Source organism: Taudactylus pleione, unplaced genomic scaffold, assembly GCF_031769625.1.
Source record: "Taudactylus pleione unplaced genomic scaffold, aTauple2 ptg002292l, whole genome shotgun sequence".
In the NCBI taxonomy this organism is placed as follows: domain Eukaryota; kingdom Metazoa; phylum Chordata; class Amphibia; order Anura; family Myobatrachidae; genus Taudactylus; species Taudactylus pleione.
The window spans coordinates 142,184-168,552 of NW_028286683.1; the positions used below are offsets into that span (position 1 = coordinate 142,184).

At 48.1% G+C, this 26,369-nt stretch overlaps 1 protein-coding gene across 2 annotated transcripts in view; it reads left to right on the forward strand.

Moving 5' to 3' along the window:
* LOC148431399 (uncharacterized) overlaps window positions 1–22,550 on the forward strand; it is a 101,456-nt gene extending 78,906 nt beyond the window's left edge. For both annotated transcript variants that reach the window (XM_088466021.1, XM_088466023.1), the window contains 14 exons: window positions 92–139; window positions 1,903–1,929; window positions 2,017–2,049; window positions 3,066–3,092; window positions 3,201–3,227; window positions 5,374–5,403; window positions 5,530–5,586; window positions 7,681–7,761; window positions 7,845–7,907; window positions 8,111–8,167; window positions 17,213–17,242; window positions 19,573–19,617; window positions 21,349–21,402; window positions 22,426–22,550. In XM_088466021.1, the coding sequence (XP_088322147.1) occupies window positions 92–139; window positions 1,903–1,929; window positions 2,017–2,049; window positions 3,066–3,092; window positions 3,201–3,227; window positions 5,374–5,403; window positions 5,530–5,586; window positions 7,681–7,761; window positions 7,845–7,907; window positions 8,111–8,167; window positions 17,213–17,242; window positions 19,573–19,617; window positions 21,349–21,402; window positions 22,426–22,445 (599 nt within the window). In that variant the 3' untranslated portion in view covers window positions 22,446–22,550. The remainder of the gene's footprint in view (window positions 1–91; window positions 140–1,902; window positions 1,930–2,016; window positions 2,050–3,065; window positions 3,093–3,200; window positions 3,228–5,373; window positions 5,404–5,529; window positions 5,587–7,680; window positions 7,762–7,844; window positions 7,908–8,110; window positions 8,168–17,212; window positions 17,243–19,572; window positions 19,618–21,348; window positions 21,403–22,425) is intronic.
* Window positions 22,551–26,369: the final 3,819 nt, after the last annotated feature.

Sequence of the window (26,369 nt, forward strand, 5' to 3'; positions counted from 1 at the left end):
TACACCGATTATCCTCTTACCGCAGTATGATATTATACCTTAGTGCTCAGACATTTTGTTCTCCCAGTAACTCTCCTTATTACTGTTACAGGATATGGGAACGGTGCTGGAATCCTCCCAAGTTCTGCAGGAATACAAGGTACAACTCTGTCCTTACATCATGATGACATCACACTGTGACGTGAGCAATGACGTCATGGTGACATCACTAACAGCCTGCAGTCCTTTTCTCACTTCAGCCTATATAGAGAGTTGTTGTATCCGGGGGCAACGCTGCTATTAGTGAAGCAGTTGTGTGATGAAACCTTTTCTCGTTTCTTATTCGTTGCTTCAGGGCGCAAATAACCGTTTATTTTAATCATTGCTTTATTCTGTGACTAATCCGCTAACCTCCCCATCGCCTGATGAGTGTTCCCTCCTAACAGCGCAGGGTACACCATCCACCATAACCATAATGAGATAACGACACAGAGACTTGTATAAGGGAAAAGGAAGGTCAGATATATTTATTTTTAAACTAATTAAACTATTTAATGTATAACTGAACTAACTAATAGAAGAAGAAGAAAGAAAGACAGACAGAGTATGGTGGCGCAGAAAGAACGGCCCCACAATGCAAGATCACCAACTGCATCTTCTAAATGGGAGGCGAGCAGCCAGCCCATTACCACGCCCAGTGTACCCACCTCCCACCCCAATGACACAACGTGAGGACCACCTGGTTAGGTGGTTGCCGCTGACCCCAGTAGGGTAAAATCAGCCTCAGCCATGTATAGGAAGACAGATGGCGACTGCTACCGTTCTTTCCCGCCATAAGAAAAGCCGACACCAAACACCTTAATGAATAAGGGAGGGAGGGCGGGAAACAGCCAACCAGAGACATTTCTATAAAATGGCTGCCAAGCAGCAACTCTGACATAGCACTGACCCTCCCCCTGCTCAATCCTATAGGCTAACCAAACCTAACCCCACCCCCTGCCCAATCCTATAGGCTAACCAAACCAAACCCCACCCCTGCCCAATCCTATAGGCTAACCAAACCTAACCCCACCCCCTGCCCAATCCTATAGGCTAACCAAACCTAACCCCACCCCACAACACTATCTCACTAAACAACTAGCCCCTTCTTGTCTAGAGGCCGATACCCACAGGCTCAGGTGTTTAATTACCTCCTTGCATAAGAAATGCGCTCCGTCCTACTTCTTATAATGAATGTAAATTCCATCAAAATCTTTTTCTCTTCTGGCGGACGCAGCTTCAATGGCCCCTGCTGTGTGATTTTTACCGGACAACCCGAGTAACATGAGAGTTCCTCAGATGTCCTATGGTCACGCAGCTTGATGCGATGCTGCGTCTGTGGACGCGGATCAGAGAAGCCGGCAGGAGGCATTTGCATATTTTACCACAAGGCGCAGTGGCTGTGGGAATAGCGTACACCTGAGCCAGGCCCTAGCTCTGGGCCCCTTCTCACCAACGTATAAAACAAATAGGGTTAGATGTACTAAATGTAAAATGCAGGCAAAAAGCCAAAAAGTTCCATATTCAGGGTTTTGGGAGCATTTCCCATATGTACCAAGCTCCAGAATTTGTTTCCGGAGCTTGGACTCGCTGGGTAACGCTATCGGCTTCTTTTAGCATTGTGCCCTGGGAAAGAACCAATCAGATCCCTCAGTGTCCCCCCGCGGCGCGCGTCAGAAGTTGGCTCCTTGCACAGACAGCTCTTTTCTGCCGTCAGTGACTACAGTCCTCAGTTACAGGGTGACAACTGGCCAAGGCTCGGCGCAGAATCCTCTTTATATGTGCAGTGAAATTGTCCTGACATAAGTGGCTCTAGATTCGTCAGGATAATGGAAATCTTTATTAGCGATTAGCCCGTATTAATTTGTATCCTCTCTTTTCTAGGTGGATTTGGGAAACCCTCCAAAGCTGGTATGTCCAATCTACCCCCCTATAGCTCTCCTACTTACACCCCCCCTTAATAATACTAATGGTCATACTCTCTTCCCTTCTCTACAGGAGCCGGGTACCCAAGCAACATCTACCCACAAGGTACTGTCACTGTCCCTAATCCCAGCAAGGTACTGTCACTGTCCCTAATCCCAGCGTGGTAATAACAGGTGTAACATACCTCCCATTGCATGTTTCCAAATCCGCATGCCCAGCCACAGGTTTAGCATTCCCTAATTGCAAATCTGTGGCAGGGCATGCTGGGACTTGTAGTTTCACTACAGCTGGAGAGGAAGTCGGGAGGGTCTGTAGATGTCATGATGGCATGATGTGAAATCCTGGAGAGATCAGTAGTACAGTCTATGGCTAGTGGTAGATGGGCTGTCTGCCTTGGTGGACAAATATCTGCACCATCAAGCTGACATCGTCTCAGACATTAGAACAATATGTATATTTCTGGGAGGCAACAATGTGAATGCAGAAAAGAGAACCATACATAGAGGCATATCGCCCCATCCGCACCCGATATGTACTAAATCTGCACATGCGTCCGATGGTTACCGCCGGGGGACGCAGATGTGATTGACAGTCTGCTGCAGATTGTGGATGGGGAGGGGGCGGCGACTACTTCCGTTTCCTGAAATTTCGGCGTTTCACCGCCATTGGGGGGAGGGGGTGGGGAGGGAGGGAAGAGACCAGGATCTCAGTTGGCTGACAGAGATTTCCTGGCCTCTGCGGCGGCTGGTGTTCCCACAGAGTATCTGCTGCTGCGTTGTAAAACGCAGCTCGGAGAAGTAGAGCAGGCGGGAGCTGTGATGCCTCTTGCTGCATTACCATAATTGCAGGGACGGAATTTCCATCCTAAGCTGAATCAGGCCCAATGTCGGAAGGCGCAGTTTTACTGCCACCGGCGGACATGTACCATCGGACACTAACCACAGAGAAATGGCTGAGATGCGTATGACACTGAATCTACGTATTGAAGCCGTGATGCAGCGCAGTGTGTGACAATATCCTATATTTGGCTAAATTTCCACTAGTGCATGACACCGAATCAGGTCCACAGTGTTTAAGGGAGTTTATTATGTTCTATGATCCTCTCACTTTGTGTGTTGTAGGTCTTGGAGCAAAAACATCTAAAGCAGGTAATAACTTTTGACTTTGTGTGTGTGTGTCAGTATATATGTGTGTGTGTGTTGGGGTTATATCACTTTAAATATTGACTCAATTTTATTTTTCTTATGATTTGTTAGGTCCTTACAAGCAACCCTACTCTAATGGTAAGTATGTTCCAATCTGTGTGAGACCCTCAGCTTGTTCAGTATCTGTGTGAGACCCTCAGCTCATCCAGTATCTTTGTGAGACCCTCAGCTCATCCAGTATCTAGGTGAGACCCTCAGCTCTTCCAGTATCTGGGTGAGACCCTCAGCTCTTCCAGTATCTGGGTGAGACCCTCAGCTCTTCCAGTATCTGGGTGAGACCCTCAGCTCTTCCAGTATCTGGGTGAGACCCTCAGCTCTTCCAGTATCTGGTTGAGACCCTCAGCTCTTTCAGTATCTGGGTGAGACCCTCAGCTCTTCCAGTATCTGGGTGAGACCCTCAGCTCTTCCAGTATCTGGGTGAGACCCTCAGCTCTTCCAGTATCTGGGTGAGACCCTCAGCTCTTCCAGTATCTGGGTGAGACCCTCAGCTCTTCCAGTATCTGGGTGAGACCCTCAGCTCTTCCAGTATCTGGGTGAGACCCTCAGCTCTTCCAGTATCTGGGTGAGACCCTCAGCTCTTCCAGTATCTGGGTGAGACCCTCAGCTCTTCCAGTATCTGGGTGAGACCCTCAGCTCTTCCAGTATCTGGGTGAGACCCTCAGCTCTTCCAGTATCTGGGTGAGACCCTCAGCTCTTCCAGTATCTGGGTGAGACCCTCAGCTCTTCCAGTATCTGGGTGAGACCCTCAGCTCTTCCAGTATCTGGGTGAGACCCTCAGCTCTTCCAGTATCTGGGTGACACCCTCGGCTCTTCTACTGTGTGTTTCAGACCCTCAGTTCTTCCAGTATTTGTGTCAGACCCTCAGCTCTTCCAGTATCTGTGTGAGACCTTCAGCTCTTCCAGTATCTGTGTGAGACCTTCAGCTCTTCCAGTATCTGTGTGAGAACATCAGCTCTTCCAGTATCTGGGTGAGACCCTCAGCTTGTCTAGTATCTGGGTGAGACCCTCAGTTCTTCCAGTATCTGGGTGAGACCCTCAGCTTGTCCAGTATCTGTGAGACCCTCAGTTCTTCCAGTATCTGGGTGAGACCTCAGTTCTTCCAGTATCTGGGTGAGACCCTCAGCTCTTCCAGTATCTGGGTGAGACCCTCGGCTCTTCCAGTATCTGGGTGAGACCCTCGGCTCTTCCAGTATCTGGGTGAGACCCTCGGCTCTTCCAGTATCTGGGTGAGACCCTCGGCTCTTCCAGTATCTGGGTGAGACCCTCGGCTCTTCCAGTATCTGGGTGAGACCCTTGGCTCTTCCAGTATCTGTGTTAGACCCTCAGCTCTTCTAGTGTGTGTTTCAGAGCCTCAGCTCTTCCAGTATCTGTGTCAGACCCTCAGCTCTTCCAGTATCTGTGTCAGACCCTCAGCTCTTCCAGTATCTGTGTCAGACCCTCAGCTCTTCTAGTGTCTATGCAAGACCCTCAGCTCTTCTAATGTGTGTGTGTGTGTGTGTGTAATACCCTCTGCTCTTCCAGTATCTGCATCAGACCCTCAGCTCTTCCAGTATCTGCGTCAGACCCTCAGCTCTTCCAGTATCTGCGTCAGACCCTGAGCTCTTCCAGTATCTGCGTCAGACCCTCAGCTCTTCCAGTATCTGCGTCAGACCCTCAGCTCTTCCAGTATCTGCGTCAGACCCTCAGCTCTTCCAGTATCTGCGTCAGACCTCAGCTCTTCCAGTATCTGCGTTAGACCCTCAGCTCTTCCAGTATCTGCGTCAGACCCTCAGCTCTGCCAGTATCTGCGTCAGACCGTCAGCTCTTCCAGTATCTGCGTCAGACCCTCAGCTCTTCCAGTATCTGCGTCAGACCCTCAGCTCTTCCAGTATCTGCGTCAGACCCTCAGCTCTTCCAGTATCTGCGTCAGACCCTCAGCTCTTTCAGTATCTGCGTCAGACCCTCAGCTCTTCCAGTATCTGCGTCAGACCCTCAGCTCTTCCAGTATCTGCGTCAGACCCTCAGCTCTTCCAGTATCTGCATCAGACCCTCAGCTCTTCCAGTATCTGCGTCAGACCCTCAGCTCTTCCATTATCTGTGTCAGACCCTCAGCTCTTCCAGTATCTGTGTCAGACCCTAGGCCATTCCTAAATTGTATGTGTGTGAGGACCACAGCTTCTGTAACTTTGGGATGGGTTAACCTCAGTTCTGCTAATAACTATGGCACCTATTTCTTACCATTTAGGTTTGGCCAATTTTCAAGGTAATGGAAAAGGTATGTCTTGAGTCTCTCTGTGTGGTCATACTCCCCCCAAATAATATCTGTCCCATGTCAGTGGTGGTATGTAATTTTCTATGTCTGTAAGCTGTAATGGGAATGTTGTTGCCTTTCTCTCTGTAGGGATAAAGTCTCCACTCAGTGCCAAACAGGGTCCTGCAGGAGAAAGCTCCAAACTTGGTACGTCTCGCTCCATCTCTCACTCGCACCATCTCCATCTCTCTTGCTCCATCTTTCTCTCTTTATCCCCATCTCTACCTCTCTTGCTCCATCTCGCTCTCTCTTGCTCAATCTCTCACTCGCTCCATCTCCATCTCTCTCTCTCTCTCTCTCTCTCTTTTGCTCCATCTTCTCTCTCTCTTGCTCCATATTCTCGCTCCATCTCTCTTTGGCTCCATCCATCCATCTCTCTCTCTCAGGCTCCATCTCCCTCTCTCTCTGGCTCCATCTCCCTCTCTCTGGCTCAATGTCACTCTCTCTCTGGCTCAATTTCACTCTCTCTCTGGCTCAATTTCGCTCTCTCTGGCTCCATCTCTCTTTCTGGCTCCATCTCTCTCTCTTATGCCATCTATCTCTCTTGCTCCATATCTCACTTGCTCCATCTCTCTTTCTCTTTCTTCCCATCTTCTCTCTCTCTTCCATCTTCTCTCTTTTGCTCCATCTTCTCTCTCTCTCTGGCTCCATCTCTCTATCTTTTGCTCTCTCTCTTGTTCCATCTACATCTCTCTTGCTCCGTCACTTTTTCTATCTCTCTCTTGCTCCATCTTCTCTCTCTGTCTATCTCTCTCTGGCTCCATTGCTCTCACTCTGGCTCCATCTCTGGTTCCATCTCTCTCTCTGGCTCCATCTCTCTCTCTCTCTCCCTGCTCCATCTCTCTCTCTCTCTCTCCCTGCTCCATCTCTCTCTCTCTCTCTCTCTCTCCCTGCTCCATCTCTCTCTCTCTCTCTCTCTCTCTCTCTCTCTCTCTCCCTGCTCCATCTCTCTCTCTCTCTCCCTGCTCCATCTCTCTCTGGCTCCATCTCTCCCTCACTCTCTGGCTCAATTTTGCTCTCTCTGACTCCATTTCCCTCTCTCTGACTCCATTTCCCTCTCTCTGGCTCCATCTCTCTTTCTGGCTCCATCTCTCTTTCTGGCTCCCTCTCTCTTTCTGGCTCCATCTATCTCTCTTGCTCCATATCTCACTTGCTCCATCTTCTCTCTCTCCCTGGCTCCATCTCTCTCTCTCTCTCTGGCTCCATCTCTCTCTCTCTCTCTCTCTCTCTCTCTCTCTCTCTCTCTCTGGCTCAATTTCTCTATCTCTGGCTCCATTTTGCTCTCTATGGCTCCATCTCTCTCTCTCTCTCTGGCTCCATCTCCCTCTCTCTGGCTCCATTTCCCTCTCTCTGGCTCCATTTCCCTCTCTCTGGCTCCATCTCTCTTTCTGGCTCCATCTCTCTCTTACTCCATCTATCTCTCTTGCTCCATATCTCATTTGCTCCATCTCCATCTCTCTTTCTCTTTCTTCCCATCTTCTCTCTCTCTTCCCATCTTCTCTCTCTCTTGCTCCATCGTCTCTCTCTCCCTGGCTCCATCTCTCTCTCTCTGGCTCCATCTCCCTCTCTGGCTCAATTTCTCTATCTCTGGCTCCATTTTGCTCTCTATGGCTCCACCTCTCTCTCTCTCTGGCTCCATCTATCTCTCCATCTCCATCTCTCACTTGCTCCATCTCCATCTCTCTTTGTCTTTCTTCCCATCTTCTCTCTCTCTTGCTCCATCTTCTCTCTCTGGCTCCATCTTCTCTCTCTCTGGCTCCATCTTCTTCTCTCTCTCTTGCTCCATCTTCTTCTCTCTCTCTTGCTCCATCTTCTCTCTCTCTTGCTCCATCTTCTCTCTCTCTTGCTCCATCTTCTCTCTCTCTGGCTCCATCTTCTCTCTCTGGCTCCATCTCTCAATCTTTTGCTCTCTCTCTTGTTCTATCTACATCTCTCTTGCTCTGTCACTTTTTCTCTCTCTGTCTCTTGATCCATTTCTCTCTCTCGCTCACTCCGTCTCGCTCTGTATCCCTCTCTTGCTCCATCTCTTTCTCTTTAGCTCCGTCTCCCTGTAAAGAGGTGTAAGGGGACGGAGATGCGCAGAGCAACGCAGTGATTTCTTCAGGGGTTAATAAATGGAGAAAAGTGGAGAAAAACGCTTTCTCCGGAGAAAACAGCGCAGATAGGGCTTTTGTCACTGTAATAATAGTCCCCTTGATCTCTGCCTGGAGTTTCTAGCACTCTCCTCTCTCTCTACCATAGGTACATATGGGCAGCTCCCGTACAGATCCCAGCCTCTGGCTGCTGACGCTCTGGGATACGACCCCAAGTCTGCTAAAGCTGGTAAGGTGAAGACGCTCTATACAACCGCGTTCCTATAGCCGGATTTATCTGTGTGTAATATGTGCGCTTTGTATTTCCACTAGGGGCGGGGAAGTCTCCCTATGGTGCCCAGACAGGGTATCCTGATCCCGCCAGCAGTAAATATGGTGAGACTTACCCCCCGCGCTGCCGGACCCCTAGACTCATACATTGGGGATGTGCTGTTTTTCTTGTAGTTTTGATGTCTCCTATAAATAGAATATTTGGGTTTTCTGTTAAGAAACATGGGCGCTCGCGATTTATTACAGGGTTCAGAGGCCGCTGTTCTGTGTTCTGTGTTTGTCGCTGATTGTCTTGTCCTCTTTCCCAGCTGGAGAAGCTCAGACCCCGTTCATTGCTCAGTCGGTTCCTCAGAGCGCTCTGGAAGGTAACGATCTCATACAAATCCTCCGCTGTCTGACTTTCTAAGGGCCTAATGCAAATCCGCTCGCATGGCCGATGTTCACGTACTGCGCATGCGCAAACATTCCGGAGAAAAGGTGCTAGATCAATCCGGTCAGACAGCATCAGAAATGTGGCGGGAAAGTGCTGGGCATGGCTGGGAGGTGACTGGGCGTGGCTGGGAGGTGACTGGGTGTGGCTGGGAGGTGACTGAGCGTGGCTGGGAGGTGACTGGGCGTGGCTGGGAGGTGACTGGGCGTGGCTGGGAGGTGACTGAGCGTGGCTGGGAGGTGACTGGGCGTGGCTGGGAGGTGGTGGGCACAAAAATGGTCCATTCAGTTTGCATGTCAGGGCCAGTGTCTGCGTTCTCAGATGCACGGTCAGACGGTCAGATGGAGACACTACACCTGCATTGTAGCTGGTACAAGTATCGATGGAGCGACCGATGGTGGCGTCTCAGGATGCATCAATCGCTATTGCAGCGTGCACGGGCGCTGACAGTGGGCATCTCAGCCCTTGCACATTCGGGCACAGGGATATACACAGGGAAGGAGTTTATAGCGGCATTTGCATAGTCTCAGACGGGCGACTGCCAATGTACCATGCTTCATGCGCTTCTGCTTCTATATTGTACCTAAGGACCGACAATCCCCTGCCGGCTGCTACGTGATGGCGCAATGAGTCTTTCTTGTATTTCTTTGTTTCGTGCGCTTCTGCGTCCACCTCTAAATCAGGCCCTAAAGGTCTTTTACTAAAGGTGAAATGTGTGGGCTATACGGTACCTTTCCATATTCACATCTGCCGACTGTCAGCCTCACAGGACGCCTTCATTGGGAGCACTCCATAAGTTATGTGTTATACGGATCAGGAGAGGGATATGCACTGGGAATGTCTATATCACATACATTATACGGATCAGGAGAGGGATATGCACTGGGAATGTCTATATCACATGTGTTATACGGATCAGGAGAGTGACGTCACACTGGGACTGTCTATATCACATGTGTTATACAGATCAGGAGAGTGACGTCACACTGGGAATGTCTATATCACATGTGTTATACGGATCAGGAGAGGGATATGCACTGGGAATGTCTATATCACATGTGTTATACGGATCAGGAGAGGGATTTGCACTGGGAATGTCTATATCACATGTGTTATACAGATCAGGAGAGTGACGTCACACTGGGAATGTCTATATCACATGTGTTATACAGATCAGGAGAGTGACGTCACACTGGGACTGTCTATATCACATGTGTTATATGGATCAGGAGAGTGATATGCACTGGGATGTCTATATCACATGTGTTATACGGATCAGGAGAGGGATATGCACTGGGACTGTCTATATCACATGTGTTATACAGATCAGGAGAGTGACGTCACACTGGGAATGTCTATATCACATGTGTTATACAGATCAGGAGAGTGACCTCACACTGGGACTGTCTATATCACATGTGTTATATGGATCAGGAGAGTGATATGCACTGGGACTGTCTATATCACATGCGTTATATGGATCAGGAGAGGGATATGCACTGGGAATGTCTATATTACATGCGTTATACGGATCAGGAGAGGGATATGCACTGGGACTGTCTATATCACATGTATTATATGGATCAGGAGAGTGATATGCACTGGGAATGTCTATATCACATGTGTTATACGGATCAGGAGAGGGATATGCACTGGGAATGTCTATATCACATGTGTTATACGGATCAGGAGAGGGATATGCACTGGGAATGTCTATATCACATGTGTTATACGGATCAGGAGAGGGATATGCACTGGGAATGTCTATATCACATGCGTTATACGGATCAGGAGAGGGATTTGCACTGGGAATGTCTATATCACATGTGTTATACGGATCAGGAGAGGGATATGCACTGGGAATGTCTATATCACATGCGTTATACGGATCAGGAGAGTGATGTCACACTGGGAATGTCTATATCACATGCGTTATAAGGATCAGGAGAGTGATATGCACTGGGACTGTCTATATCACATGCATTATACGGATCAGGAGAGTGATATGCACTGGGAATGTCTATATCACATGTGTTATACGGATCAGGAGAGTGATATGCACTGGGAATGTCTATATCACATGCGTTATACGGATCAGGAGAGTGATATGCACTGGGAATGTCTATATCACATGCATTATACGGATCAGGAGAGTAACACGACACTGGGAATATGTATATCACATGCGCTATATGGATCAGGAGAGTGACGTCACACTGGGAATGTCTATATCACATGTGTTATATGGATCAGGAGAGTGATATGCACTGGGAATGTCTATATCACATGTGTTATACGGATCAGGAGAGGGATATGCACTGGGAATGTCTATATCACACGCGTTATACAGATCAGGAGAGGGATTTGCACTGGGAATGTCTATATCACATGCGTTCTACAGATCAGGAGAGTGACGTCACACTGGGAATATCTATATCACATGCGTTATACGGATCAGGAGAGTGATATGCACTGGGACTGTCTATATCACATGCGTTATATGGATCAGGAGAGGGATATGCACTGGGAATGTCTATATCACATGCGTTATATGGATCAGGAGAGGGATATGCACTGGGAATGTCTATATTACATGCGTTATACGGATCAGGAGAGGGATATGCACTGGGACTGTCTATATCACATCTATTATATGGATCAGGAGAGTGATATGCACTGGGAATGTCTATATCACATGTGTTATACGGATCAGGAGAGGGATATGCACTGGGAATGTCTATATCACATGTGTTATACGGATCAGGAGAGGGATATGCACTGGGAATGTCTATATCACATGCGTTATACGGATCAGGAGAGGGATTTGCACTGGGAATGTCTATATCACATGTGTTATACGGATCAGGAGAGGGATATGCACTGGGAATGTCTATATCACATGCGTTATACGGATCAGGAGAGTGATGTCACACTGGGAATGTCTATATCACATGCGTTATACGGATCAGGAGAGGGATTTGCACTGGGAATGTCTATATCACATGTGTTATACGGATCAGGAGAGGGATATGCACTGGGAATGTCTATATCACATGCGTTATACGGATCAGGAGAGTGATGTCACACTGGGAATGTCTATATCACATGCGTTACACGGATCAGGAGAGTGATATGCACTGGGACTGTCTATATCACATGCATTATACGGATCAGGAGAGTGATATGCACTGGGAATGTCTATATCACATGTGTTATACGGATCAGGAGAGTGATATGCACTGGGAATGTCTATATCACATGCGTTATACGGATCAGGAGAGTGATATGCACTGGGAATGTCTATATCACATGCATTATACGGATCAGGAGAGTAACACGACACTGGGAATATGTATATCACATGCGCTATACGGATCAGGAGAGTGACGTCACACTGGGAATGTCTATATCACATGTGTTATATGGATCAGGAGAGTGATATGCACTGGGAATGTCTATATCACATGTGTTATACGGATCAGGAGAGGGATATGCACTGGGAATGTCTATATCACACGCGTTATACAGATCAGGAGAGGGATTTGCACTGGGAATGTCTATATCACATGCGTTCTACAGATCAGGAGAGTGACGTCACACTGGGAATATCTATATCACATGCGTTATACGGATCAGGAGAGTGATATGCACTGGGACTGTCTATATCACATGCGTTATATGAATCAGGAGAGGGATATGCACTGGGAATGTCTATATCACATGCGTTATATGGATCAGGAGAGGGATATGCACTGGGAATGTCTATATTACATGCGTTATATGGATCAGGAGAGGGATATGCACTGGGACTGTCTGTATCACATGTGTTATACGGATCAGGAGAGGGATATGCACTGGGAATGTCTATATCACATGCGTTATACGGATCAGGAGAGGGATATGCACTGGGAATGTCTGTATCACATGCGTTATACGGATCAGGAGAGGGATATGCACTGGGAATGTCTGTATCACATGTGTTATACGGATCAGGAGAGGGATATGCACTGGGAATGTCTGTATCACATGTGTTATACAGATCAGGAGAGGGATATGCACTGGGAATGTCTATATCACATGTGTTATACGGATCAGGAGAGGGATATGCACTGGGAATGTCTATATCACATGCGTTATACGGATCAGGAGAGGGATATGCACTGGGAATGTCTATATCACATGCGTTATACGGCTCAGGAGAGGGATATGCACTGGGAATGTCTATATCACATGTGTTATACGGATCAGGAGAGGGATATGCACTGGGAATGTCTATATCACATGCGTTATATGGATCAGGAGAGGGATATGCACTGGGAATGTCTATATCACATGCGTTATACGGATCAGGAGAGGGATATGCACTGGGAATGTCTATATCACATGCGTTATACGGATCAGGAGAGTGATATGCACTGGGAATGTCTATATCACATGCGTTATACGGATCAGGAGAGGGATATGCACTGGGAATGTCTATATCACATGCGTTATACGGATCAGGAGAGTGATATGCACTGGGAATGTCTATATCACATGCGTTATACGGATCAGGAGAGTGATATGCACTGGGAATGTCTATATCACATGCGTTATATGGATCAGGAGAGGGATATGCACTGGGAATGTCTATATCACATGCGTTATACGGATCAGGAGAGTGATATGCACTGGGAATGTCTATATCACATGCGTTATACGGATCAGGAGAGTGATTTGCACTGGGAATGTCTATATCACATGCGTTATACGGATCAGGAGAGGGATATGCACTGGGAATGTCTATATCACATGCGTTATACGGATCAGGAGAGGGATATGCACTGGGAATGTCTATATCACATGCGTTATACGGATCAGGAGAGGGATATGCACTGGGAATGTCTATATCACATGCGTTATACGGATCAGGAGAGGGATATGCACTGGGAATGTCTATATCACATGCGTTATACGGATCAGGAGAGGGATATGCACTGGGAATGTCTATATCACATGTGTTATACGGATCAGGAGAGGGATATGCACTGGGAATGTCTATATCACATGTGTTATACGGATCAGGAGAGGGATATGCACTGGGAATGTCTATATCACATGTGTTATAAGGATCAGGAGAGGGATATGCACTGGGAATGTCTATATCACATGCGTTATACGGATCAGGAGAGGGATATGCACTGGGAATGTCTATATCACATGCGTTATACGGATCAGGAGAGGGATATGCACTGGGAATGTCTATATCACATGTGTTATAAGGATCAGGAGAGGGATATGCACTGGGAATGTCTATATCACATGCGTTATACGGATCAGGAGAGGGATATGCACTGGGAATGTCTGGGAATGTCTATATCACATGCGTTATACGGATCAGGAGAGGGATATGCACTGGGAATGTCTATATCACATGCGTTATACGGATCAGGAGAGGGATATGCACTGGGAATGTCTATATCACATGCGTTATAAGGATCAGGAGAGGGATATGCACTGGGAATGTCTATATCACATGCGTTATACGGATCAGGAGAGGGATATGCACTGGGAATGTCTATATCACATGTGTTATACAGATCAGGAGAGGGATATGCACTGGGAATGTCTATATCACATGCGTTATACAGATCAGGAGAGTGATATGCACTGGGAATGTCTATATCACATGTGTTATACGGATCAGGAGAGTGATATGCACTGGGAATGTCTATATCACATGTGTTATACGGATCAGGAGAGGGATATGCACTGGGAATGTCTATATCACATGCGTTATACGGATCAGGAGAGGGATATGCACTGGGAATGTCTATATTACATGCGTTATACGGATCAGGAGAGGGATATGCACTGGGAATGTCTATATTACATGCGTTATACGGATCAGGAGAGGGATATGCACTGGGAATGTCTATATCACATGCGTTATACGGATCAGGAGAGGGATATGCACTGGGAATATCTATATCACATGCGTTATACGGATCAGGAGAGGGATATGCACTGGGAATGTCTATATCACATGTGTTATACGGATCAGGAGAGGGATATGCACTGGGAATGTCTATATCACATGTGTTATACGGATCAGGAGAGGGATATGCACTGGGAATGTCTATATCACATGTGTTATACGGATCAGGAGAGGGATATGCACTGGGAATGTGTATATCACATCATTATACGGATCAGGAGAGGGATATGCACTGGGAATGTCTATATCACATGCGTTATACGGATCAGGAGAGGGATATGCACTGGGAATGTCTATATCACATGCGTTATACGGATCAGGAGAGGGATATGCACTGGGAATGTCTATATCACATGTGTTATACGGATCAGGAGAGGGATATGCACTGGGAATGTCTATATCACATGCGTTATACGGATCAGGAGAGGGATATGCACTGGGAATGTCTATATCACATGTGTTATACGGATCAGGAGAGGGATATGCACTGGGAATGTCTATATCACATGTGTTATACGGATCAGGAGAGGGATATGCACTGGGAATGTCTATATCACATGTGTTATACGGATCAGGAGAGGGATATGCACTGGGAATGTCTATATCACATGCGTTATTCGGATCAGGAGGGGGATATACACTGGGAATGTCTACATCACATGTGTTATACGGATCAGGAGAGTGATATGCACTGGGAATGTCTATATCACATGTGTTATACGGATCAGGAGAGGGATATGCACTGGGAATGTCTATATCACATGTGTTATACGGATCAGGAGAGGGATATGCACTGGGAATGTCTATATCACATGTGTTATACGGATCAGGAGAGGGATATGCACTGGGAATGTCTATATCACATGTGTTATACGGATCAGGAGAGTGATATGCACTGGGACTGTCTATATCACATGTGTTATACGGATCAGGAGAGTGATGTCACACTGGGAATGTCTATATCACATGTGTTATACGGATCAGGAGAGGGATATGCACTGGGAATGTCTATATCACATGTGTTATACGGATCAGGAGAGGGATATACACTGGGAATGTCTATATCACATGTGTTATACGGATCAGGAGAGGGATATGCACTGGGAATGTCTATATCACATGTGTTATACGGATCAGGAGAGGGATATGCACTGGGAATGTCTATATCACATGCGTTATACGGATCAGGAGAGGGATATGCACTGGGAATGTCTATATCACATGTGTTATACGGATCAGGAGAGGGATATGCACTGGGAATGTCTATATCACATACATTATACGGATCAGGAGAGGGATATGCACTGGGAATGTCTATATCACATGTGTTATACGGATCAGGAGAGGGATATGCACTGGGAATGTCTATATCACATACATTATACGGATCAGGAGAGGGATATGCACTGGGAATATCTATATCACATGTGTTATACGGATCAGGAGAGGGATATGCACTGGGAATGTCTATATCACATACATTATACGGATCAGGAGAGGGATACGCACTGGGAATGTCTATATCACATGCATTATACGGATCAGGAGAGTGACGTCACACTGGGAATGTCTATATCACATGTGTTATACGGATCAGGAGAGTGACGTCACACTGGGAATGTCTATATCACATACATTATACGGATCAGGAGAGGGATATGCACTGGGAATGTCTATATCACATGTGTTATACGGATCAGGAGAGGGATATGCACTGGGAATGTCTATATCACATGTGTTATACGGATCAGGAGAGTGACGTCACACTGGGAATGTCTATATCACATGTGTTATACGGATCAGGAGAGGGATATGCACTGGGAATGTCTATATCACATGTGTTATACGGATCAGGAGAGGGATATGCACTGGGAATGTCTATATCACATGCGTTATACGGATCAGGAGAGTGACGTCACACTGGGAATGTCTATATCACATGTGTTATACGGATCAGGAGAGTGACGTCACACTGGGAATGTCTATATCACATGTGTTATACGGATCAGGAGAGGGATATGCACTGGGAATGTCTATATCACATGTGTTATACGGATCAGGAGAGTGACGTCACACTGGGAATGTCTATATCACATGTGTTATACGGATCAGGAGAGGGATATGCACTGGGAATGTCTATATCACATGTGTTATACGGATCAGGAGAGGGATATGCACTGGGAATGTCTATATCACATGCGTTATACGGATCAGGAGAGTGACGTCACACTGGGAATGTCTATATCACATGTGTTATACGGATCAGGAGAGGGATATACACTGGGAATGTCTATATCTCATGTGTTATACGGATCAGGAGAGTGACGTCACACTGGGAATGTCTATATCACATGTGTTATACGGATCAGGAGAGTGACGTCACACTGGGAATGTCTATATCACATGTGTTATACGGATCAGGAGAGGGATATGCACTGGGAATGTCTATATCACATGTGTTATACGGATCAGGAGAGTGACGTCACACTGGGAATGTCTATATCACATGTGTTATACGGATCAGGAGAGTGACGTCACACTGGGAATGTCTATATCACATGCCTCATTTTGCTTAAATATTTGTTTTACATGGGTTGAAATTATCCTATTAATCTGCTTTACCTTATAAAGTATAATTGGAAGATGCACAAATGTTGCAGTTAGATCAGGACCTGGGTTGTCTGATAAAGTTTTTGAAAATATCTAAACATCAACCCCCCCCCTTGTGCTGCCGTCCTCAACTATCTAACTATACCTACATCTCCCCAAACTTTCATCTAACCAGCTGTCTTCTTTCAGTGCCCTTCTCTCTATGTATCTCTCCCTCCCTGCTCCTACACCCGTATATATCCACCATCCCCTCCCATCTCACCCTACAGTACATGCACCCACCCTCCTCATCTTCCCCCAGCCTCTAATCCTCCTATCTTCCTCTGTCCCGGCCTCTGCACCCTTCCACCATCGTCTTCTCGCTGTGATAACTTCTCTTATATCTCTCCACAGAGGAAATTGCTCCATCTGCTTCTGTAGAAGGTATGTGATGACGGCAGGATTTCATGTTACAGGCATGACACGTGCATGGTCTTGTATGTCACACATCCTGTATGTTCCATGCGTCAGGCTATAATCTTGCTACATGTTCATTATAAACATGTTTGAAATCTAAGGGTGGGTACACACCTGACCGATATCGGCCCGATTTGCGCATTCCCACGCTCGCATGCGATATCATGTGATTGGACGTGCTGCACAGTCAATCACACGATATCGCATGTGAGGCTGTACAAAGTAATGAAGGACAGAACAATGATTGTTCCATCTTTCATTAAATCTTTTAAGTGTGTACTGGCAATCATTCGATGTCCGGGGTGAAGGCAAACCGCCCTGAACATCGGCACGATCGCCGGTAGTTTAGGTGTGTACCCACCCTAAGTCACTTGCATGTTTCACAGTCAAGAGAAACATATTTATTCTGTTACATGTATGTGCAGCATGCAACTAACATGATAACCTGTCTGTAACTGTCACTAGCTATCACCCCTGACTCAGGAGACCAGAAAACAGGTCTCCATCCCCAGCTGTCTGTGTGTTATTGTCATTATAAATGGACACACGTGTGTACATATATGTTCTTGGCTCCTTCAGGAACTCAGAGTATCAGAGTGGGGGCCCCTACTCCCCCGATTACGCCCACAGCGCCCAGCACCCAGAGACCTCTGAAAGGTACAGTCAGGGAACCAGGGCGCATTATAATTTATCAGTGGAAGCCAGAACGGTTACAGAGAGATTCCTCACTGCTGATTAACACAGACGTGTACAGAGAGCGTGATCTGACCCTGCTCCATGCACTTACATTGCTCCGCCTACAGCGCTCCTATACATCGCTCCCCACCCCATGCTGTTATACTGCTCCCCCTGCTGTGCTCCTATACATCACTCCCCACCCCATGCTGTTATACTGCTCCCCCTGCTGTGCTCCTATACATCACTCCCCACCCCATGCTGTTATACTGCTCCCCCTGCTGTGCTCCTATACATCACTCCCCACCCCATGCTGCTACACTGCTCTCTCTGCTGTGCTCCTATACATCACTCCTCACCCCATGCTGTTATACTGCTCCCCCTGCTGTGCTCCTATACATCACTCCCCACCCCATGCTGCTACACTGCTCCTCCTGCTGTGCTCCTATACATCACTCCTCACAACCCCTGCTGTGCTCCTATACATCACTCCCCACCCCATGCTGCTACACTACTCCTCCTGCTGTGCTCCTATACATCACTCCTCACCCCATGCTGCTACATTGCTCCGCCTACAGCGCTCCTCTACATTGCTCCTCACCCCATGCTGCTACACTGCTCCCCCTGCTGTGCTCCTATACATCACTCCTCACCCCATGCTGCTACATTGCTCCGCCTACAGCGCTCCTCTACATTGCTCCTCACCCCATGCTGCTACACTGCTCCCCCTGCTGTGCTCCTATACATCACTCCTCACCCCATGCTGCTACATTGCTCCGCCTACAGCGCTCCTCTACATTGCTCCTCACCCCATGCTGCTACACTGCTTCCCCTGCTGTGCTCCTATACATCACTCCTCACCCCATGCTGCTACACTGCTCCCCCTGCTGTGCTCCTTTACATCACTCCCCACCCCATGGTGCTACACTGCTCCTCCTGCTGTGCTCCTATACATCACTCCTCACCCCATGCTGCTACACTGCTCCTCCTGCTGTGCTCCTATACATCACTCCTCACCCCATGCTGCTACACTGCTCCTCCTGCTGTGCTCCTATACATCACTCCTCACAACCCCATGCTGTGCTCCTATACATCACTCCCCACCCCATGCTGCTACACTGCTCCTCCTGCTGTGCTCCTATAAATCACTCCTCACCCCATGCTGTTACACTGCTCCCCCTGCTGTGCTCCTATACATCACTCCTCACCCCATTCTGCTACACTGCTCCCCTTGCTATGCTCCTATACATCTCTCCTCACCCCATACTGCTAGACTGCTCCCCCTGCTGTGCTCCTATACATCGCTCCCCTCCCCATGCTGTGCTCCTATACATCACTCCTCACCCCATGCTGTTACACTGCTCCCCATGCTGTGCTCCTATACATCACTCCCCACCCCATACTGCTACACTGCTCCCCCTCCTGTGCTCTTATACATCACTCCTCACCCCATGCTGCTACACTGCTCCCTATCCAATGTACTAACACTGCTCCCCCAGTCAGCACTCCCCCACGCTGCCGTACCTCCAGCTTTCTGTCCCTGACTCACACTCTGGTCCCTAATCCTGTCACCCAGCTGTGTTACCTGTCTCCCATTCATTATCATATCTCCGGATTCCTAGGTGGATATCAGCAACTGGGAGCTGGACAAAGCCCTTGGACATACGGTACAGACATATTACACGCACAGGGCCTGATACAGGGCTGCACGCAACCCACACGCAAGGCTGATTTTCACGTAGTTGAGTGACTATTTGCAAATGTTCAAGCGTTGTGTCTGCAGGGTATCAGAATGTGGCCGAAAAGTGGTGTCCATGGCTGGGAGGTGGCTAGTAGTGCATGCACACATGTTCCGCTCAGTGGGCGTGTTATGGGAGGTGACTAGTAGTGCACGCACACATGTTCCGCTCAGTGGGCGTGTTATGGGAGGTGACTAGTAGTGCACGCAAACATGTTCCTCTCAGTGGGCGTGTTATGGGAGGTGGCTAGTAGTGCACGCAAACATGTTCCTCTCAGTGGGTGTGTTATGGGAGGTGACTAGTAGTGCACGCAAACATGTTCCTCTCAGTGGGCGTGTTATGGGAGGTGGCTAGTAGTGCACACAAACATGTTCCTCTCAGTGGGCGTGTTATGGGAGGTGGCTAGTAGTGCACACAAACGTTCCTCTCAGTGGGCGTGTTATGGGAGGTGACTAGTAGTGCACACAAACATGTTCCTCTCAGTGGGCGTGTTATGGGAGGTGACTAGTAGTGCACGCAAACATGTTCCTCTCAGTGGGTGTGTTATGGGAGGTGGCTAGTAGTGCACGCAAACATGTTCCTCTCAGTGGGCATGTTATGGGAGGTGGCTAGTAGTGCACGCAAACATGTTCCTCTCAGTGGGCGTGTTATGGGAGGTGGCTAGTAGTGCACGCAAACATGTTCCTCTCAGTGGGCGTGTTATGGGAGGTGACTAGTAGTGCACGCAAACATGTTCATCTCAGTGGGCGTGTTATGGGAGGTGACTAGTAGTGCACGCAAACATGTTCCTCTCAGTGGGCGTGTTATGGGAGGTGGCTAGTAGTGCACGCAAACATGTTCCTCTCAGTGGGCGTGTTATGGGAGGTGACTAGTAGTGCACGCAAACATGTTCCTCTCAGTGGGCGTGTTATGGGAGGTGGCTAGTAGTGCACGCAAACATGTTCCTCTCAGTGGGCGTGTTATGGGAGGTGGCTAGTAGTGCACGCAAACATGTTCCTCTCAGTGGGCGTGTTATGGGAGGTGGCTAGTAGTGCACGCAAACATGTTCCTCTCAGTGGGTGTGTTATGGGAGGTGGCTAGTAGTGCACACACACATGTTCTGCTCAGTGGGCGTGTTATGGGAGTGTCAGTGCAAGTAGCTTAGTACCCAGACGCTCAGCCACAGGCATAGGAGGCCGCAGTTAGATGAAGAAACGGCACCTGACTTAGAACTGGTGCAGGCACTGATGGTGGGACCGATGGTGGCATGTAAGGACGCACCGATTGGTATTACTGCATGTACAAACACTGAAGTGGGCATCTCAGTCTTTACACATTCGGCTGAACGGATGAACCCGGGGGAAGATTTTTGTAGTGGAATTTTCATAAACTCGCAGACAGACGACCGCCAACCTAAGATACTGCGCACGCTATTACGTGTGACTCAGAATCAGGCCCACATACACATATATGTACTAGGAATTCTGTATGTTTTATATGTGGACATTTTATATATGGGGTTATATGTATACATTAATGTGATTTATCAGACTTAGAAGACCTCTTTGGGCATGGCCGGCAGCTGGCACTATAATAGTGCTCGGTGCAGAGGGGATACATACACAGTGGGGGCAGTAAGTTACAGTTATTATACTGACGGTCACATGTCTCTTTGTTCAGCCCCCGAGGAGTCAGCGTATGCACAGAATGGATACTATGGAAATGGCTACAGAGGTGAGAAGGGGACGGAGGCTCAATATCAGGGGAAACTGTGGATGTTACGATGTCTGTGTGGGACATTCTGGGGACAAGTATGTGGGCAAGTCTCTCTCGCTGTGGGGGAGACTTGCCCACTTTTCCGGGTGGCCGTTCTGGGAGAGTAGGCGGGTATGGTGTGGGAGGTAGGCCTGGAGCCCTGAAGGGCTGAAAGCAAATGCTGGGGTCACACAGAAGGGACCATGTGTACGAGACATGGTGACAATATGAGGCTGGAGTCAGCAGAGAGGTCAGGAGTATGGCGTATGTAAAACAGAGGCTGAGATTCAGAATAGAGACCAGGAGTATAGAAGTGAAGCTGGAGGTGGAAGCGAGGCCAGGGCTCTAGAGTATTGAGATCAGAATCGGGAACCATAAGACGAAGGACAGTATGAAATTCAGAGCCTGGGTTTCAAACCGAAGCCATTAGTCTGGAGTATTGAAATAACGGGATGTAGTTAAATTGCCGGCGGATACGACGCCGGCCACCAAAATACCGACGCCGGAATCCCAAACGTCTGGACCCTGTTAAGTATTGCAGCTTTCCTGGGGATGGGGGGGTTAGGTTTAGGCACCCCCAGGGGGGAGATTAGGGTTAGGTTTAGGGTGCGGTAAGGGGGGTTAGGGTTAGGCACCCCGGGGGGGGGGAGGGGATTAGGCACTAGGAGGGGGCGGTTTAGGGTGAGGCACCATAGAGGGAGGGTTAGGGGTAGTATACTAACCACCCCTGCCGGGATCTACAGCTTTCGGGCTTCTTCTGTCGGGATTTGAACTGGCGACTATTCAGCTGCCGCTATTTCATACCCTTTCCGAAGTAACAATCTAGTGTTAGATCAGAGGCTAAATGCTTGGAGATTAGAGGCTGAGAGGTATGGACCATGGAAATGAGAGGCTGGAGTTACAAGCTATACATTTAGATACGGAGAAGGAAGAGGGGGGGCATGGACTCTGTGTGTATAATATAATATCGATGGACTCTAACAATGTTTATTTCCCCCACAGGCTGCGCCGGGAAGTGCTGAATTGGTGACGGAACTGTGGCTCCGGCTCTAAACTGACCTCATGGATGGGTGGGCGCTGTATATAGGGGGAGGATTCACAAATAAAATGTTATTAAAAGTTTGAAATGTCTCCTGAGCATTGATATTGTCTGTGTGTGCATGTTGGGAGGATACATATAAAAATATACATGGCAGGGCCCTCCGCCCTCTTGTCCTGACCTACACTTTCCATGTCTCCAGTACTCCCCCAACCCATCAGCAGCTCTGATCCTGTCTGTCTGAGCGCCCTGGGCACCTGGTCAGTGACTGCTGTCATTGCTACCTGTCATTGCTGCCTGGTCAGTGACTGCTGTCATTGCTGCCTGGTCAGTGACTGCTGTCATTGCTGCCTGGTCAGTGACTGCTGTCATTGCTGCCTGTCATTGCTGCCTGGTCAGTGACTGCTGTCATTGCTGCCTGGTCAGTGACTGCTGTCATTGCTGCCTGTCATTGCTGCCTGGTCAGTGACTGCTGTCATTGCTGCCTGTCATTGCTGCCTGGTCAGTGACTGCTGTCATTGCTGCCTGGTCAGTGACTGCTGTCATTGCTGCCTGGTCAGTGACTGCTGTCATTGCTGCCTGTCATTGCTGCCTGGTCAGTGACTGCTGTCATTGCTGCCTGGTCAGTGACTGCCTGTCATTGCTGCCTGTCATTGCTGCCTGGTCAGTGACTGCTGTCATTGCTGCCTGTCATTGCTGCCTGGTCAGTGACTGCTGTCATTGCTGCCTGGTCAGTGACTGCTGTCATTGCTGCCTGTCATTGCTGCCTGTCATTGCTGCCTGGTCAGTGACTGCTGTCATTGCTGCCTGTCATGCAGCTGTGTAGAGATCTCTGTAATGTCTATTTGAATATATTGTATAATTTGTGTGTTATTTGCCAGTCTGGCGCCTCGGACACTTTGTGGAACCATATAAATATACGATTATAATATTTAATATAAACACCTTATAATTCTGCATTGCCCTGAACAGAGAGTAACGTGGAGTCACCAGACGGAACATTTCCAGGACCCCGGCCAGATTTATTTATTACCAGTTATTTATATAGCGCACACATATTCCGCAGCGCTGTACAGAGAATATTTGGCCATTCACATCAGTCCCTGCCCCAGTGGAGCTTACACTCTATGGCCCTCATTCAGAGCCGCTCGCTAGCGGCAGTACGCTCGTTCCGAGCGATGTTCGCACATCTGCGCATGCGTACGGTTTTTAGTACGCATGCGCGAACCAGTCAGTGCGGCCGAAAATCGTTTGTACACTATATAGCGAGTGCCTGCTATTTTGAGTGACAGAATTAAGCGTATGTGGGTGGTAACAGGGGAAGGTGCTTGAAAACGGGGGAGTGGAATTCGAACGCAGGCGTGCTTAAAGGTCAAAACGGGCGTTTTAAGGGAGTGCATAATTAATACAGCAGCGTCATTGACCACGTCACTGGGTTTTTTTTAACTCAGAACTGCTCGCAAAATAGCGGTTGAAAAAACCAACCACAAGAATAGCGAGCAGTTCATACGCTGTACGATGTACTCGATTAATCTAATAAATAGCGGACATGACGTATGGTGCGAGCGGCCAGGGGGCGTTTTTATCAAATAAACGAGCGTATGTTTTACTCGCTCGTTCAGACTTAGAGGTGTGAACAGACTGCAATGTGCGAATGGATCATTTGAATAGCCACCCCTTGTTTTTGAACGAACGACCGCAAATAGCGAACGGCTCTGAATGAGGGCCTATGTTCCCTATCACATGCTCACACACATACACACTAGGGGTAATTTGTGTTGGGAGCCAATTAACCTACCAGTATATTTTTGGAGTGTGGGAGGAAATCCACGCAAGCACAGGGAGAATATACAAACTCCACACAGTTAGGGCCGTAGTGGGAATCAGATAAACTATTATGGTGATTTCACATCTTTCCTTTACACCATAAGTTACATGATGCAGGAATCTGATATCAAACCATGATGGCGACATCCCCGGTTACTGCACACACAGAGCTCACATCACCCCCCCTGTAACATGGCAGCGACTATCACAGGAGGGGTCACATCTGTGGCAGAATCAGACCTTACTGGAGCACTGTTCTGCGAGGGCACCCAGGGGGGTCTGGCGGAGGAGAGATGCTCTGGGGACGCGGCAGGGGAAGAACGATGGCAGTGTCCCGAGTTATAGATTATACACCCTCTCAGTCTCAGCAAATGTTCAACTTTTCCATAGAACTTTCACCTTCTTGCATATTTTGTAGTAAAATGTCACACATTGCAATGAATGAACGTGTCCTGTATTGTTCCCAGTCCAGTCAGCACTAACATAGGTGTTTGGAGACCTCTAGATCTATACATGAAGGACAATGGGTTGGGGATTGGTTCTAAATGACAGTATTGCAACAGCAAATATCCTGCTATCCTATTGTCTTACGCTGGCCATACACTAGAACTGGTTGGAATGATAATCGTCTAGTGTGGGAGCAAACGATAATCATTGGTTTGCTCCCACACGCTGGAAAACGACAATAAACGATTGGTCTAACATGTTGGGAAAATAAAAAAAGGTTGACTTTGAGAAAAAATAATCGTTCTGGTGCAGGGGGAACTATGGGCCTGATTCAGACCCACTCGCGAGCGGCTGTACGCTCGCAAGTGGGTCGATGGTCTGCACTGAGCATGCGCACGACGGAGGGAGCTCCGTCGTGCGCATGCGCCAGACACGACGAGCGAAGGACTTTCCTTCGCTCGTTGTGTCCGATCAAAGGGGGCGTGCTGTCAATGTTGATTGACAGCACGCCCCCTTTGGTGGGCATGCCGGGGGCGTGCCTCCCTGACGGGGGCGTTCCCACGGGAACGCCTCCCGTCAGAAGCCGGCCCACTGACATCACTAGTGATGTCAGTGGGAGTGATTTTGGCTCTGATAGAGCCAAAATCACTCCGGAGCTTGCGGTTGAAAACCTCAACCGCAGGCTCCGGCTCGCAATTTCGATGGTCGCGATGGTCACGACCATCGCGGCCATCAAAATTCACGCTCGTATAGCCTGTGGGTGGTGACCCACAGCTATACGAGCGTCCAGGAGGACGCTCCATGAAAAAGGAGCCCGGCCCTCATGCAGAGCGTGCGCTCTGCTCAGAGCGTACGGCTCTGAATGAGGGCCTATGTCCCCAACTGAACGATAAGTAGGTGGACACTGGTCGCTAGTCTCCACCTACTAATTCACCACCGTCCGCCGAATGTGCTGCCCATGTCCGCTCGGGATCCCAGTCACTGACAGCGGCGGAGCAGTACCACTACACTAGGACTATTTGCTATATTGCTCTACAATAAAAATACAATAGTAAGAACACATCATATTTAGCAATACACCGGTGTATTTATATCTCAAGATAAGAGATACAATGTGTCTGTATTCCAATAATAAAGCCAAGTGTCAAAAACCAGCCTTGAGATTCTGTAGTGATAGTCACTTGTGAGAATAATATATAAAAGTAATCCTCTTAATATACAGTGGTCACTGCAAAGAGTATATATTGCAACTTGAAATCCTGTGTGAAGGAGAGAGAAACCAGGTTTATCCTGAAGAGATGCACGGGAGCCGATATAGGTATTAATGGAACTCCTTTATACATTTTCAAGTCCCAGAATATTCCAGTTAATGATATAATTAATATAGTATCTGTATATAATGAGTTTACCACAGTCATAAACCATGGCAATGGCCGGGTACTAACTCACGCTTCTTGAATGAAACGTAGGAGGAGCAGTGTAGCAGCATGGGGTGAGGAGTGATGTATAGGAGCACAGCATGGGGTGAGGAGTGATGTATAGGAGCACAGCAGGGGGTGAGGAGTGATGTATAGGAGCACAGCAGGGGGTGAGGAGTGATGTATAGGAGCACAGCAGGGGGAGCAGTGTAACA